General features: G+C 45.7%; 1 protein-coding gene across 1 annotated transcript in view; it reads left to right on the forward strand.

Moving 5' to 3' along the window:
* The window catches only part of slit1b (slit homolog 1b (Drosophila)), a 111,466-nt gene that overhangs the window by 25,291 nt on the left and 68,318 nt on the right, over nt 1–17,857 (forward strand). The window contains exons 5-9 of the mRNA XM_054751886.2: nt 14,313–14,384; nt 14,665–14,736; nt 16,023–16,094; nt 16,198–16,361; nt 16,704–16,851. Coding sequence (XP_054607861.2) covers nt 14,313–14,384; nt 14,665–14,736; nt 16,023–16,094; nt 16,198–16,361; nt 16,704–16,851 — 528 coding nt within the window. The remainder of the gene's footprint in view (nt 1–14,312; nt 14,385–14,664; nt 14,737–16,022; nt 16,095–16,197; nt 16,362–16,703; nt 16,852–17,857) is intronic.

Below are 17,857 nucleotides of genomic sequence, written 5' to 3' on the forward strand. Positions count from 1 at the left end.
CTCCCGTTCCCTTTAATATATCGAAGTGCATATTTAAATCGAGCAGTAGTGCTTTTCTTATTCTCAGATATTGGACCATGCCCATTCTTACCAGACTCTACCCATTTCTTAAATGCACACCGTGCCTCTGCATGAAGCTCCTCCACACAAACCTTCCAGCCTGGCCTCCGCTGATGCCCTTTTGCCTGACGTTCACACATAACACCAGAAGCTGTACTTAAAGACTCAACAATTGTTCCATACATACGACGTGTACTTCACTTTTACAGTTCACATCCTGACAAACAAAGCATCTTTTGAGACCTTGCTTTTACCTAACAACTCATCAGTATGATTAACGTTTCTATAAAGATCTGTAGTAGACAGTTTTACCAATCCATTTCCCCCACATCAACGCCACTATCCACAGGCAGCAGCATTGGCGACTTGCCCGTGTTTAGCATCATTCGATTGATCTGTGGTAGCCATCATCATACTGATAAGCCCCCTTCAGACAGGCCATGAAAAACAGAGATGTTCAGGACTCTGTCCGTAAGACCTTTGTGTCTGAATACAAACATCCAGATAACGTTTTCCGTAATTTACCCGGACAACGCCCCTAGTAACGTCTCCGGACTTGTTACGGGCAGGGTGGCTGCTTCAGACTGGTGAGGTCGAGTTCCGGACAGGGAGGAGGGGGAGGGGGAGGGGACCGGGGGACGCTGTGCGCACCTAGATAGCCCGCTCCTGTAGCATGTGGCGAACCACGGCAGCTCGCCTCCTACGGTACCGTCTAGACGCGCGACGGAGCGCTTCACACCGCTTCAGTGATTCCTTTAACCATTGAGCTTCATCATCCAGGTCTCTTATGCGTGTTTGTGTGTGCAGAATTATGCTTAACATAAGTCTGACCCCTCCCCCCAGACATCTGGATCGTTTCCCTGCTGTGTGAAGGCAGCCGAAAGGACAAGTTCAGGTACAAAAGTGGTGTGTCTGAAAACAGTTCTGGTTAAAAACTGACTGAATTGTCCACACATATTCCAGAAGGTCTATCTGAAAAGGGTTATAGAGTCATGAGCATCCACCGTACTGACACAGTGGTTTAGCCAAGACGTAGTTAGTGGGCCTCACTAATATGTGTGAAGCTCCCCTAAGGCAGTAATGATCTGCTAGATAGCACCATACCACTGTCACGACGAAACTGGAGTAGATAGTCAAATATTGCTTTGGCATCATTTACATCCGCATTCATGTCACCAACCAGATAGATGCAAGAAGGATTGTCCTGGATGGAGACCATAACAAATGCCAATCTGCCAAGAAACTCATTCTCATTTTGTGAGCACTCATATGCTGCTGCTGTTTCTACAGAGTCACTACACAAGCAGGGCTGCCAAGTGTCACGCACTGAGCATGAGACACACACATCTGACCCTCTTCACACACTCTCACGCCACACTTTCAATGTCTCACACTGAGCAATTATCCATCAGACTGGATAAGCCTCAGCAGAGGCAATCACAACTTGGTCACATGTGACAACTGTTGGGCAGTATATGTAAGAGGTATACATGTGGTGTGAGAGGTTTAATCATTAAACACACACGAAAACCTGTAACACACACATACATTCATGAATCTGAACCATATGGCTTGTAGGTGACTGATGGGCATGGGGGAGATGAGAAGATGAGACGAGTGGGAAAGTTTGCCTTTCTCACCCTCTGGAGGGGGGGTGGAGGTCCTAAAACAACAGGAGGCTACCGGACAAAGACAGGATAAAGAGAGAGGGTGGACACAGACAGGATGGTCGGGGAAGTGAAAAGGCAAAATAGTGGGAAACCGAGCAAATATCATGAGATCAGCTACTGTCCACACACACACACACACACACACACACACACACACACACACACACACACACACACACACACACACACACACACACACACACACACACACACACACACACACACACACACACACACACAGAAAGAGAGAGAGAGAGAGAGCTGTGACCACTCCAGGAAGTAAACATTCCCTCAGGACTTACTGAGTCCAGGCAACAGACATCCTGACAACCAACGGAGAAAGCATCGTTCATGTGTGTGTGTGTGTGTGTGTGTGTGTGTGTGTGTGTGTGTGTGTGTGTGTGTGTGCGTGCTTCTCAGCCTAGGGAGTAGACTCACTACCAGTTTATCCTCAGAAAAAGAATGGTTCCTCAGCATCCTCTCAGAGAAACTTCTCCAACGACCGTTTGGTTGTGGACAAGGTCTTCTCCAGCACGATGGAGCATGAGGACAGTCAGAAAGTGCATCAAGAACCGAACATCAGCATGTTGGGTCCAGGTCCCTGGAATAAGCCCATCCTGTAGGCTTTAATAAAGACTAACCAACAATGTAGGTGACATTTGGACTTTTTACATGATTTAGTGTAATTCTCAATAAAAATCTTAGAGTCTAATGAATGTTTGAAATGTAACTAAAGACACTTGTGACAGAAGGCTACAAACACACAGAAGCACCCCCCACACTACTGGCCACATAAGTGAGCATTTCCATGGAGTTTGTACTTCAGAAAAAAGTTTCCTGTTCTCTTGGCCTCTTCGGTCCTGTGTGTTGTGTAAACGGTTACATAAGAAGCACCTCAAAATAAATCATTTCAGTTTTGGCGCTAAACCCACTTTAGTCATTACATTTCCTCAGATCATAAAAAAAGTTCCCAGAGAAGCCAAGTTTCAGCCAGTCCCTCAGAAGTGTGGACTTCTGAGCCGGTGCATGTTGGAGCCTGTGGCCTCCTGTACCTTCTGTTTGATGACACCCCACAGGTGGATTAAGGTATGAAGACGTGCTGGGCCTGTCCGAACCAGGTGGTCCTGAGGGATGTTTGGGGTCATAGTCATGTTTGAATTTTGCACCGGTTGCTGAACAGAATGTAACTTTACTCTGCTTCAGTCACATGTTAGGATCCTCAGTCAGCTGTTGTCAGCAGTGGAGCTCTTCTGTTTGCTCAAGTTAGGAGCCTCGCTGCAGAGTTCAAGGCTTTTTTGTTAAAACATATAAAAAGTGTGTTTATTTATATACATGTGTGTGTGTGTGTGTTTGTGTGTGTGTGTGTGTGTGTGTGTGTGTGTGTGTGTGTGTGTGTGTGTGTGTGTGTGTGTGTGTGTGTGTGTGTGTGTGTGTGTGTGTGAGTGTCCATCCATTTATCCATTTTCAGCCGCCTATCTAGAGTCGGGTCATGGGGCAGCAGCCTAAGCTGAGATGCCTAGACTTCCCCCTCTCCAGCTACTTGGACCAGCTCTTTCACGGGAATCACAAGGTGTTCCCTGGCCACCGTGTCCTGGGTCTACCTTTAGGTCTCCTCCCAGTTGGACGTGCCTTGAATACCTCACCATGGAGGCGTCCTGGAGGCATCCTGACCAGATGCCCGAGCCACCTCAACTGGCTCCTCTCGACGTGGAAGAGCAGTAGGTCTACTCCGAGCCCCTCCCGGTTGACCGAGCTTCTCACTATATCTCCAAGGGAGTGCACTCTGCGGAGAAAACTTCTTTTGTCCTCTTGTATCCGTGATCTCATTCTTTCGGTCACTACCCAAAGCTTGTGACCATAGGTGAGGGTAGGAACGTAGATGACCGGCAAATCGAGAGCTTCGCCTTCTGACTCAGCTCTCTCTTCACCACGACATACTGGTACAACGCCTGCATCACTGCAGATGCAGCACCAATCACGATCCAGCTGTCCCTCACTCCTAAACAAGACCCTAAGATGCTTAAACTCCTCCACTTGAGGCAGGACCTCTTCCCTGACCCGGAGAAGGCATTCTACCCTTTTCCGAATCAAGACCATGGTCTCAGATTTAGAGGAGCTGATTCTCATTCCAGCTGCTTCACACTCGGCTGCAGACCGCTCCAGCGAAAGCTGAAGATCACGATCTGATGAAGCCAACAGGACCACATCATCTGCAAAAAGCAGAGACCAGGGGCCTCATTTATCAAGCTTGCGTACACACAAAACGGAGTCGGAAAACTGCGTAAGCAACTTTCCGCGCAGACTTTGGGATTTATGAAAGAAAACGTAGAGAAAAAATGTGCACAACTTTAAGTTGACTAAGTACCTGGCTTACGCACATTTTGGACATGGAGAGCACCTGCAGTGCTGCTGCTGAGAAGGTACAATTATGAAATCCTGCAGCATTATCACTTGTACTGCTTCATGTCACACTGAACAACACTCAGCCCCCCCAAAGTAGATCCACACTCATATTACTTAAACTACCACGTATTATAATCATTGTGGTATAACACACAGGTGACAGTGGCTACCCCCGGAGATCCTGGCTCCTCACTTCCTTCAACAGCGGTTTGAACTATCCAGGACTGAATATAATCCGGCACTGGTAAATTGTCACACCACTCCTTAAATCCCGTGACCACTGATGGGCTGAACAGCAACAGCTTTGCTCTCCAGGACACGCCCACCTGCAGACAGCACTCAGAGGGAAAAAACACTGTTTAGGGCGATTCATCCCGTTGACAGATGCAGAGTCGATACCTTATAACACAGTTTGGCGCCTTGGCAATGAGCGACACAGCAGCAGTGTCGGTCACGTGACTTTTTCTTAAAGCGACACACACATCGACACAGGTTTCGCTCCATGAGCTTGACACATGCACCAGTGTGTCGATGTTGCTAGACCCATCACTAGGAAAAACCCTTAGAGACAGGCAAACCAGTAACAAAGTCTAGGGCTATGTGGGACCATGGATGGGAGGGAATGGAAAGAGGTTTCTGTAGACCAGCAGGAGGTTGGTTGGTGGCTTTGTTCCAAGCACAGATCTGACAGGCGGTGAGGTAGTCCTTGACGTCCTTGAACATAGAGGGACACCAGAATGACCTCCGGCTCAGGGCAAGGGTGCGTCCAACCCCTGGGTGGATGGTAAACTTTGCAGTGTGGGCCCATTATATTACTGCCCCTCTGACTAGTTGGGGAACATACAACCTGTGGGGAGGACCATTACCTGGGTCAGGGTCTGTCCTTTGGGCCTCAAGGACTTTATGGGAGATGTCCCAGGAAATGGACCCAAACACACAGGATGGTGGGAGGATGGTGGCAGGTTTGTGGTCTTTGTCAGAGGCGAATTGGCGAGACAGGGCATCTGGTTTTACGTCCTTGGTTCTGGGTCTGTAAGAAATGACAAAGTTAAAACGGGTGAAGAACAGGGACCAACGAGATTGTCTTGGATTGAGCCTCTTGGCCTCCTTGATGTAGGCAAGATTCTTATGGTTTGTTCATATTATGACAGGGTGCTCAGCTCCTTCTAGCCAATGGCGCCATTCCTCTAGGGCCAACTTCACGGCTAGCAGCTCTCGATCTCCCACATCATACAGTAGTGTTTTCTTATGCTTGAGCTAATAAATGGTAAGTCTGAAAGCTCTATTGTATTGCAAAGTGTCTGTTCGATATCTAACCAGGACTCATCTAGTGGGTTATCTTGCAACCTTCTTGGTATATATTTCAGCCTGTTGGCTAAAAAATAATAATAAAAGTTGGGTAGATCCAGTCCTCCTCTGTCTTTGGTCTTCTGAAGCATTTTTAAGCTAATTCGTGGAGGTTTATCCTGCCAAAGGAATTTAGTGATTGAGGAGTCCAGAGATCTAAACCAGTCAGCTGGTGGTTTGTTTGTGATCATCGAGAATAAGTGATTTATTCTGGGTAAGACCATCATTTTAATTGTAGCAACCCTCACCATGAGTTGAAGTTCAGTTTTACTATCAAGTTTAAGGAAGTTGGAGGTGAACCATTTTTTAATTTCTGAGAGGCAGAGGGTAAGGGTGGAAGGCAGAAGGGTGGATTGGGGCTTACTAGACATGTAGAGCTGAGTGTCGTCCGCATAGTAATGGAATTGTATGCCAAATTTACGGAAGATATTGCTGAGGGGTTGAGATAGATTATAAACAGAAGAGGACCCAGGACAGAGCCCTGGGGAACACCTGAGGTGATGGGATGGTTTCTGGAAGAAAAAGATTTTAACTGAATGAACTGAGTGAGGCCAGTGAGATATGACTGGAACCAGTGGAGGGGGGTGTGAGTGATACCAAGAGAAGAGAGTCTATTTAGGAGGATCAAGTGAGAGATGGTGTCAAAGGCCGCACTCAGGTCAAGTAGAATGAGAATGGAAATGAGACCAGAATCAGCAGCAAGAAGTAAATCATTAGTTATACGAATGAGAGCATCTGCATAAAGACTGGTCTTATGTTCTTTTTTCTTACACTTCATGCCTTTATTATCTGTTTTTTGCCTAATTGCTGCCCCTAGTGGTTCGATAAAGATAGCAAACACTGAGGGGGAGAGTGGGCATCCCTGCCTGGTCCCCCTCTGAAGACAGAAGCTAGCTGATATTTGGTTGTTTGTCCTGACACGTGCTGTTGGTGAACTGTTTGTTTGCAGCAAGTTTATGAAGAAGTTCCCAAAACCAAATTTAGGTAAAGTTGCAAATAAGAACTTCCAGTTAACTCTATCAAAAGCGTTATCTGCTTCTAGAGATAATATACTAGTTTCCATGTTTCTACTGTAAGGGAAATCTACCGAATTAAGTAATCTATGTGAGTTTGTGGATGACTGTCTACCCTTGATGAAACCAGTTTGGTCAGGGTGTATTATAAAAGGGGTTACCATCTCTAATCTTTTAGCCAGGGCTTTACAAATTATTTTAAGATCAACATTAATAAGATAAATTGGGCAATAGCTGGTAGGAAATGCAGGGTCTTTGCCTGGTTTTAATAAAAGACTAATATTGGCTGAATTCATGTTTGGCTGTAATCTGCCGCTCTCTTCGATTTACCTTATCATTCTGAAGAATGTTGAAGCCAGAATGATCCAGAATTCTTTGTAGAACTCTGCTGGAAACCCGTCTGGACCTGGAGCCTTCCTATTAGGCATAGATTTAAGGGCTTCCTGGAGCTCAGCTGATGTTAGTGACGAGTCCAGGTCTGTAGCTTGGCTCCAAGACTGTAGCTTGGCTGTCTGATAATTTAGGAAGTGTTATCCTGTCAAGGAACTCATTGAACTCGTTATCTGATGGGTTTATCTGTGGTGAGTACAAAGTTTGGTAAAAGTCTCTGAAAGTGTTGTTTATGCTTTCAGGGTCATGAACTATATTCCCGGTTGAGTCTTTAACAGCAGATATGGTAGTTTTCTCTTTATTTGTTTTCAGCTGGTTAGCTAAAAATTTACCTGATTTATTACTATGTTCAAAGTTTTCTATTTGTGGTCTTTGTGCTAAAAAATGTGTCTTTTTGTCAATACAGTGGGGCAAAAAAGTATTTAGTCAGCCACCGATTGAGCAAGTTCTCCCACTTAAAATGATGACAGAGGTCAGTAATTTACATCATAGGTACACTTCAACTGTGAGAGACAGAATGTGAAAAAAAATCCATGAATTCACATGGCAGGATTTTTAAAGAATTTATTTGTAAGTCAGGGTGGAAAATAAGTATTTGGTCACTTCAAACAAGGAAAATCTCTGGATCTCACAGACCTGTAACATCTTCTTTAAAAAGCTTTTCTGTCCTCCACTCGTTTCCTGTATTAATGGCACCTGTTTGAACTCATCATCTGTATAAAAGACACCTGTCCACAGCCTCAAACAGTCAGACTCCAAACTCCACTATGGCCAAGACCAAAGAGCTTTCGAAGGACACCAGGAAAAGAATTGTAGACCTGCACCAGACTGGGAAGAGTGGATCTACAATAGGCAAGCAGCTTGGTGTGAAAAAATCAACTGTGGGAGCAATTATCAGAAAATGGGAGACATACAAGACCACTGATAATCTCCCTCGATCTGGGGCTCCACGCAAGTTCTCATCCCGTTAGGTCAAAATGATCATGAGAACGGTGAGCAAGAATCCCGGAACCACACGGGGGGACCTGGTGAATGACCTGCAGAGAGCTGGGACCACAGTAACAAAGGTCACCATCAGTAACACACTACAACGGCAGGGAATCAAATCCTGCAGTGCCAGACGTGTTCCGCTGCTGAAGCCAGTGCATGTCCAGGCCCGTCTGAAGTTTGCCAGAGAGCACATGGATGATACAGCCGAGGATTGGGAGAATGTCATGTGGTCAGATGAAACCAAAGTAGAACTTTTTGGTATAAACTCAACTCGTCGTGTTTGGAGGAAGAAGAATACTGAGTTGCATCCCAAGAACACCATACCTACTGTGAAGCATGGGGGTGGGAACATCATGCTTTGGGGCTGTTTTTCTGCTAAGGGGACAGGACGACTGATCCGTGTTAAGGACAGAATGAATGGGGCCATGTATCGTGAGATTCTGAGCCAAAACCTCCTTCCATCTGTGAGAGCTTAGAAGATGAAACGTGGCTGGGTCTTCCAACACGACAATGATCCCAAACACACCGCCCGGGCAACAAAGGAGTGGCTCCGTAAGAAGCACTTGAAAGTCTTGGAGTGGCCTAGCCAGTCTCCAGACCTCAACCCCATAGAAAATCTGTGGAGGGAGTTGAAAGTCCGTGTTGCTCGGCGACAGCCCTAAAACATCACTGCTCTCGAAGATCTGCATGGAGGAATGGGCCAAAATACCAGCTACTGTGTGTGCAAACCTGGTAAAGACCTATAGTAATTGTTTGACCTCTGTTATTGCCAACAAAGGTTATGTCACAAAGTATTGAGTTGAATTTTTGTTATTGACCAAATACTTATTTTCCACCCTGACTTACAAATAAATTCTTTAAAAATCCTGCCATGTGAATTCATGGATTTTTTTTCACATTCTGTCTCTCACAGTTGAAGTGTACCTATGATGAAAATTACTGACCTCTGTCATCATTTTAAGTGGGAGAACTTGCACAATCGGTGGCTGACTAAACACTTTTTTGCCCCACTGTATATCCATTAAGTTTTATTTAGCTTTACGTAATTTGCTCAGCAACTTTTCTTCTGTGGATGCTTCTAATGACCTAATGATTTCTTCTAACGCCTGAAAACGTTTGTTTTCTGTTTTTTTCCTATGTGATGAGAAAGAGATTATTTTACCTCTCATCACTGCCTTTCCTGCCTCCCAGAGAACAGATGCTGATGTTCCAGGCAGGTCATTATATTCTAAATATGAAGCCCACTCCTTTTAAAAAAATTCTATAAAACCTTCGTCTTTGAGCAGTGATGTATTAAACCTCCAGTTTTTGTTTGGTGGGATTGTCTTCTTGTTTACCAGAGTTAAAGAAACCAGAGCATGGTCGCTGACAGCTATGGGGTGTATCTCAGTGTCTGAAATATCAGCCAACAATGAGCTGCTGACTAGAAAATAATCCAAAAGTGAATGAGTGATGGACGTGTGAAAAAATAGTATACTCTCTACTGTTAGGATGAAGAGATCGCCATGCATCACAAAGCCCATAATCACTCATGTACCGTTTAACTATATTAGTGGATTGTCAATTGCGCTGAGTCCCAGCTGTACTGAGCCTGTCTGTTAAAGTGTCCATCCAAAAATTAAAGTCGCCTCCAAGTATAAATGGACAGTCGAAGTGTTCGGAGAGTACAGAGAAAAAATTATGAAAGAATGAAGGGTCATCAATATTTGGACAGTATATGCTGATGATACATATGCTTTGATTCTGCATAGATATTGTTAGTATTATAAATCTACCCTCAGGATCTGAAACTATGTCCAATACTGTGAAATTGATGTGTTTGTGTATTAAAATAGCTACTCCTCTGCCTAGAGTTATAGCAGGCAGAGAACATACTGGGAAACTCAGGTGTTTTAAGTTCATCTGCTGATCTGGATGGCTGCAGCATGTGTGTTAAAGGATTTACCACCATCTTCTCCAACTAGTTCAAGGACATTAAAGTCTCCTACTAATGAACTCAAGTTCTTGAAGGGGGGAATGTAGCTTTGGGAAAGTTCAACAGAGTTTTTTTCCACAGCAATGTCAGAGGTGTACTGACAGTCAAGTGCCCACCAGCTTCTGATTTCCAGGAATGCTGTGTTTTTCCCCATGCCAAAACAATTCCATGCCTAAAATCTCTAGTGGCACCATCTGGAATTTAAGCCAAAATAATCTCCCGTGTTTACAAGGAGCAGGAAGTTACAAGGAAGTTACACGTGGACACGGACCCAAACATTCAAGCACAGAACTTCAATCCAATTCAAGTTTTTTATAAAGCACACATTAAAACAGGACAGAAAAATAGTCACATTAAAAATGAGTCAGGTCCCTGCTTACTTTAACCCTCCCACTGTCTTCATGGGTGACCCCGCAAAGAAAGTTGACCATTGAGCAGGATTGATGGTTTATCCCTTGAGGTCCACGTGGCAGGGGTGAGGAGTGAGCACTACCTCAGCACCAGCATGTGCTGGTGCACGGTGAGGATGGTACCACCTCTGCCTCAGTTTGAGCCGGGAAAAACCCTGTCATTCATTGCTTTCCTCCATTCTTTGGAGTTTTGAGCCTCAAGAGCTTCTTTAACAATTAAAGGGATCTCACCTAAGATTCTATAGCAATAATCTATGTTTGCTAAGGCTTGATCATCATCTTCCTCTGTTATGTAATCATTCAAATAAGTCAGCTTTTTCCTTATCCTAGAACGGTAATGTTTTGATTCTGTCTCTCCTTCTGAGAGACCCGTTTGGCGAGTAGTTCCCTCTCTGGGCTCTTGTTCAGGTTTTTTTTACTTCACTTTGATATTTTCTTGCTTTCTCTCTTCTTGGGAACTCAAACTCTTCATCAGAAGCTGTCTCGGTCTGTGTCTCAGTTTCCCCTGTTGCAACCTTTGCTAATCTGTGTTTCAAAACCTTTCCCCTTTCTGGAAAATAAACTAGATAGGCTGGGCTGTTGTTGTCATGTCCCACGAAAATACCTTCCTTGCACCTCGGGTCTAGCTTCCCTTTTTCTTGTTTGTATGCAAAGCATTTTGTCCCAAATTCGTGCAGTCTAGACAAATTGGGCTTTTTCCCGCTCATTACTTGGTATGGGGTGAGTCCTAAACACGAAAACAACGGCGGGCGAGGAGGACCAAAAAACACAAAAGTCCCCTAAAAAGGCAGAACAGACAACAAACAGAGTCAGGGGTAAGCGAAACAAGAGGCCGGGCCCATGGGGTCAATCATGGGGGAACCACTGGAGAAGGGAAACACAGGAGGTGCCCCGGGGACCGGTGACGGGGGACCAGGGACCAAGAGAGTCTGGGAGGCTGGCGACAGAGGACCAAGAGCCAGGACCTGTAGGCACTGGGAGGCCAGCGACCTGGAATCAGGGACCAGGAGACCAAGAGAGTCCAGGGGATTGAGAGTCTGGGAGGCCGGTGACGGGAGACCAGGAGCCAGGAATGTCTGGGAGGCCAGCAACTGGGGACCAGGGACCAATAGAGTCTGAAAGGCTGGCAACGGGGGACCAGGGACCAGGAGAGTCTGTGAGGCCGGCAACGGGGGACCAGGGACCAGGAGAGTCTGGGAGGCAGGCGACTGGGGACCAGGAGACCCTGGGGGGCCAACGACAAGGGTCCAAAGGAGGCCAGGACCAGGTGACTCTCGGGGCCGGCGACGAGGGACCAACGGAGGCCGAGACCATGTGACTGGGGGGCCGGTGATGAGGGACCAAAGGAGGCCAGGACCAGGTGACTCTGGGGGGCCGGCGGCGACGAGGCTGAGGGCCATGGCGGTGGAGCCGGGGAATTCTGGGGGACCGGGGACAATGGTGGCGAATCTGGAGTCTGGGGAGCCAGTGTCTGTGGCAGAAGAGGTGGCGGGTGAGGTCCGAACCGGCGGTGACTGCTGACGATGATTGGCCTGTAGGTGGAGATGCCAAAGACTCTGGAGGCTGAGGGGATGAAGTTTCTGGAGGATGAGGGGACGACTTGACTGGAGACGCCAGACCGCGCACCGACTTGACTAGAGGTGCTGGACTGGGCGCCACTTGGCTGGAGGCGGAGGCGCTAGGCCGGGCCGTACCGTTATCAGAACACATGCATTTAATTTTTCCATGTGGTGCTGTATCAGCCATAAATCTCTCCGTTGCTTGAACAGTGTCACACTTTTGTTTTAAGAAATACACACATACTGCTGGAGTAATCGTCAGTGAAAGATGTGGCATATTTGTACCCCTCCTTTGATTCTGGGCTTATAGGACCAGCTAAGTCAGTATGGACTAGGTCTAGCACGGCTTTAATTCTTACATCTGCATCATGATTCCTAGTCTGAACAAACTTTCCTTTTATCCACACTTCACCTTCTCTTATTTCTTTTTCCTTATTTTTCATGTGCATCCCGTCAACAACCCCCTGTAATTGCTTCACATCATTAACGTTACAGTGTCCCATTATCTCATGCCATCGTTGCAAATCATAAGAGGTTTTACGTTGGTCATCCCACACATTACTTACAGTTTGGAGGTAGTATAGTCTCCCACATTCAGTGATGGGGAACCTCGTTCCATCGGAATGTACCAGTACACCTCTTCTCTGTTTGAAGGTCACTGTGGCACTGTTGGAGGTGGCTGCTGTCACCGAGAAAATGTCCTGCGGATAGGAAGGAAGGTAGAGTGCTTGCTTTAGCACCGTTGTGTGATGTTTCCCTTCGCTGTCGATCAGAGTCACCACTGCTTCTCCTCTTCTTTCCGCCACTCCTTTGCACCTGGTTCTATCAGCCAACTCTACGCGATGTGTTCTGGGCTTGAAGTCGGCGTCAAACCTTCTGAACTTCTTGAGATCGGTGATTATGTGCGATGTCGCACCTGTGTCCACCATCAGAGCTCGATTTTCGATGCTGCCCACCAGGGAATCCTCATCTGTATTGCTTAATTGGAAAACATATTCCTTGCTGTCGCCATCATCGTCAACGACCTTCCGGGCGTCATCCTGTCTGCATCTCCGTCTGCACACCTCACTCTGGTGTGTGGTGCACTTGCAGAATACTCCTTTTCTTTTGGTGACATGTCTTGGCCCTGTGACCTCTCTGACCACATTTAAAACATGTTAAGTCTCTGTCACCTGAGCGCTGCCCACTCACGTCAGCCCTTGCATGTTTGGTTTTTGGCTGCATTCATGCCTTCATAACGTTGTCGTCTGAAACTGTTCAGCTTCTTCACAACTCCTCAGCTTACTTTTGAAATCAGAGAAGGTTATGGTTTTGTCACCATGAGTAATGTGGATGACGAATGATTTGAACGACTCAGGCAGACCTTTTAAAACCGTAGCTATCAGCAGTCCATCACTCAGGGTTTCACCTGTGCTCCTCAGTGCTGTGATGGCGGCCTCCGCTCTCAGTACGTAGTCTGTCACACTTCCATCACTCGTCTGGTGCAGTGAAGTTCATTCAGTGTAGAGACTGATGATGTGGGCTTTTCCCTTACCGGCACAATACTCTCTCAGTATCTTCGGGGCTTTTCTCCCATCATCTGCGGCATCTCGCATCACAAGCGACAAACTCTTATCATCCAAGGAGTGGATGAGCTCATTGTATGCTTCAGTGTTTTCCATTTCGTCGTCGTCATTGGTGTCTTCACCTTCCTTCTCCGGCTCAAATATTGCATCTTTCAGCCCTTGCAACTGAAGGTGGCCGATAAACTTCGTCTCCCACAATTCATATTTGTCTTCCAGTCTGGACCAACGGGTACGGGTCTTCGCGCCCTTCCGACTCATGTTACCCGACACACGTCAAAGCTCTGTCCAACTCACCGGCCTTGCGTTTGTTTGGCTCTGGGCTCTCTGACGTTATGACTCTCCGCGACCTCCTGGGCCCATAACCTGAGAGCAGAAGCAAACAACTGGCAGAGGTTTTGGTTGTCGATGAATAAGAAGAACCACACGCTTCCAATAAATCTCTCTGGTCTCACAGTTTCACCATCAACTCCCAAGACAGGTTTAATTAGTTCAGACTTCTTGTATAGAAAAACATTGTACAGGTGAGTCTCATCATGGCAATCACTTCTGATTGGCTGTTGTTCCACAGAACACAACAGGAAATGCCTTCAAAATAAAAGTCTGACATGTTGAGCACATAAAACATGACACATGGCTCAACGTGTTGTCTTCTGGACCGTTAACCTCTGTGCAGATTGGATAAAGTATGATGGATTCACATTGTCTGTTTGATGGTGAGAAATTAAAATCTGCCGCGCTACAAAGATCCTGATCCAAAAGTTCTAATGGATGTGACAGCTGTCCCTCAGACGTCTCACCGTGTCCAGCTGAGACAGCTGTAAGAGGATTGAGGAAGCATTTAAACTTTGTGAATGTGCCGACTCAACAGATCAACACTTTGTGTTTCACACGGAAATCAGTAAAAGAGGATCTTATGTCTCTTTTGCCCAGAGATTTGAGCGAAAACACCATCCAGACCATCCCGAGGAGAGCTTTCAGAGGAGCCACAGAGCTCAAAAACCTGTAAGTAAAACGTTTCAGCAGAAACCAACAAAAACATTTTAAATCTGTGGCTCAAACGGAAATGTTTACTAGCTTTTCATTTCAAGAGGGTCTCGCTGTCAATCAAATGTTGCAATGGAAAAAATCTGGAAGGCAGTTTTAGTCTCTCTTTTCTGGTGTGGACGTGTTTAGAGCACGGTAAAACATCAGCCTGCCCATTCATGTCAGTAATCCAGCTCAGACTGAGAGACCATCTAAAGGCTTGTTTGATGGCTTAGTTTGTATTTGTTCTTGTTTCCAGTCAGCTGGATAAAAATCGCATCAGCTGTATTGAAGAGGGAGCGTTTCGAGCCCTGCGATCCCTGGAAGTGCTGTGAGTTTAAACTGTATATGTCCAGTTTTCTCTTGTGATGTTTTAGAAATGTCACCAAACACAGCAGTCGGGTGTTGTGTTTGTGGTAAAGATCTAATCATGTAAACATCAAACAACCTCTGAAATCACCTCATCTGGGCGGTCCTCCTCCTTCACACCATTTCCTGTCAGAAGGTTCGACAGGCTTACCTTGGTCTGGGACCCGTCCTTTGGAATCATAGGATGTCCAAGGAAGGTCCCACCTTTCACGCCTCTGATTGGCTGGAAGGGCTCTCCTACGGTTGGGTATTTCCCCTCGCTGCAGGGTTTTGATGTCTGCAGCCAGATCTTGAGGGGTTTTTAATACTAAATGTGAACTTAGCGCTATAATAACCATTCTGCAACAAACCTGTTTCAATTTATTTCATAAAATAATCTGATAAACATCAAATGTGATAAATCTTGTGGCATGTATCACGCTGTTAGACTGCCTTTACATCTGTTGGCTCTGCTGGGGTTATCTTGTTACTATAGGCTATCTTATGCCTTCACTCTCCTAGGCTAAGGCTGTTTGCAAGTTAGAGAACATTCCTCATCATCTGTTTACATATGTGGATCATTTAACCGCATGTAAAAGCTGAATGTGATTTAGACCTGTTTTCACCAGGTTTCATTATTCTAGAAGACAAACAGACCTGCTGCACACAGAAACGTTTTATTATACTTCATACCAGGTGCTTACCCTACTTACTCTGCTTTAATATGAAAACCTCAATACTTGAGAGCTAACAGATAGAAAGACAGTCCAACCGTGTGATACATGCAACAAGATTTATTTTGATTTCACGTTTTACGTTTTTCAGCATTTTTAATAAATGAAACAGAAAAAAACTACTTTGTAAAACAGGACAGAATGGTTATTGTGGTGCTAAGTTCACATTTTTTCACAAAACTACTCAAACAGCTTTCTGTTGGTGGCTGGAGGACAGTCTGCAGTTAGCGGGGAAGACGGTTTGCTGCTAAATGACACAGCCAATCGAAGTAGAGCCCTTCTAGCCAATCAGAGGTAGACGGGATCCTCCTTGGACATCCTACGATTCCAAATGACGTGCACGGGATAAGATAACGGAAGTTAGAAAGTCTCTATTTCCTTTCCTCTCCTGCTTGTGTGGAACACACTCTGGTTTAATGATGATATAATCAAATGCTGAGCAGACAGACCGTTTTGGATGGACCCATTGCTCCCCCATCGGTGGGCCTGCCTCCTGCCCCCATGCCTTTAATCTGCCTGTTTTTGTGTTTTTCAGAACGCTGAACAACAACAACATTACCACCATCCCTGTCTCCAGCTTCAACCACATGCCGAAGCTCCGGACCTTGTGCGTGAACACCTGACGTTGGTTACAGAGACAGCCTCCTGTATCTCACACCTGACTTCTTTACTAGTGTCATGTTCTGTGTATCTGACCTTCCCTCTCCCAGTCGGCTCCATTCCAACTCTCTGCGCTGTGACTGTCATCTGGCCTGGTTGTCTCCGTGGCTGCGGCAGAGACCAGCGTTGGGGCTCTACACGCAGTGCAGCTCCCCCCCAACTTTAAGAGGTCTCAACCTTGCTGAGCTGCGAAAGAATGACTTTGCCTGCTCAGGTACAGCAGCTCAGTAAGCAGAGCAGTGAGACTGCTGGCTCCTGGATGGAGACACACACTTGAGAAACTGGTTTCTACAACTGTTTAGTAATTGTGTTTGACAAGGTCACATGGGGCGGGTTCTGCATGGATTCCAAACTGATTAAAGATGGGTTCCAGGTAGGTTCCTAACTGGTTCTAGACGGCTCAGTGACTTGTGGAAGAAAACGTTCACTACCAGAGCTACTTCAGAGCAGGGCTCTGTGACTTGCACAGGAAACTGAGAAACTTCCCAAATGTTCTGAGACATTTTGAGAACCTGGTTCAGTTAGTGGCCAACTGTTTGAGCTGTCTTTTGCTCAGGCTACAGCGGCAGCGCCTTCGTTCAGCCATGCAGTTTGGCCTCAGGGTCCTGTCCACCAATGTGTTCCTGCACCAACAACATTGTGGATTGTCGGGGGAGGGGCCTCACTGCCATTCCCGCCCACCTGCCAGAGGGCATGACGGAGATGTGAGTATCTCAGATAGGTCTGCTGGCCTGTTGGACCCAAAGTCTCATTTATACAGCTTGCTTATGCAAAAAACTGTCTTTTTCAAATCTTTGATTTAGAAAGAACAACTTGACATGATATATATATATATATATATATACTGTATGTTTATATATATATATATATATATATATATATATATATATATATAAACATACAGTGGTGTGAAAAACTCTTTGCCCCTTCCTGATTTCTTATTCTTTATATATATATATATATATATATATATATATATATATATATATATATTAACTTACAGTGGTGTGATAAACTCTTTGCCCCTTCCTGATTTCTTATTCTTTTGCATGTTTGTCACACAAAATGTTTCTGATCATCAAACACATTTAACCGTTAGTCAAAGATAACACAAGTAAACACAAAATGCACTTTTGAAATGATGGTTTTTTATTATTTAGGGAGAGAACTAAATCCAAACCTACATTGCCCTGTGTAAAAAAGTAATTGCCCCCTTGTTAAAAAATAACCCAACTGTGGTGTTTCACACCTGAGTTCAATTTCTGTAGACCCCCCACCCCCACCCCCCACCCCCCACCCCGAGCCTGATTACTGCCACACCTGTTTCAATCAAGAAATCACTTAAATATGAGCTGCCTGACACAGAGAAGTAGACCAAAAGCACCTCAGAAGCTAGACATCACGCCAAGATCCACAGAAATTCAAGAACAAATGAGAACAAAAGTAACTGAGATCTATCAGTCCGGTAAAGGTTATGAAGCCGTTTCTAAAGCTTTGGGACTCCAGCGAACCACAGTGAGAGCCATTATCCACAAATGGCAACAACATGGAACAGTGGTGAACCTTCCCAGGAGTGGGCGGCCGACCAAAATTACCCCAAGAGCGCAGAGACAACTCATCCGAGAGGTCACCAAAGACCCCAGGACAACTTCTGAAGAACTGCAGGCCTCACTTGCCTCAGTTAAGGTCAAAGTTCACGACTCCACCATA

This window comes from Nothobranchius furzeri, chromosome 7 (assembly GCF_043380555.1).
Source record: "Nothobranchius furzeri strain GRZ-AD chromosome 7, NfurGRZ-RIMD1, whole genome shotgun sequence".
NCBI lineage: Eukaryota > Metazoa > Chordata > Actinopteri > Cyprinodontiformes > Nothobranchiidae > Nothobranchius > Nothobranchius furzeri.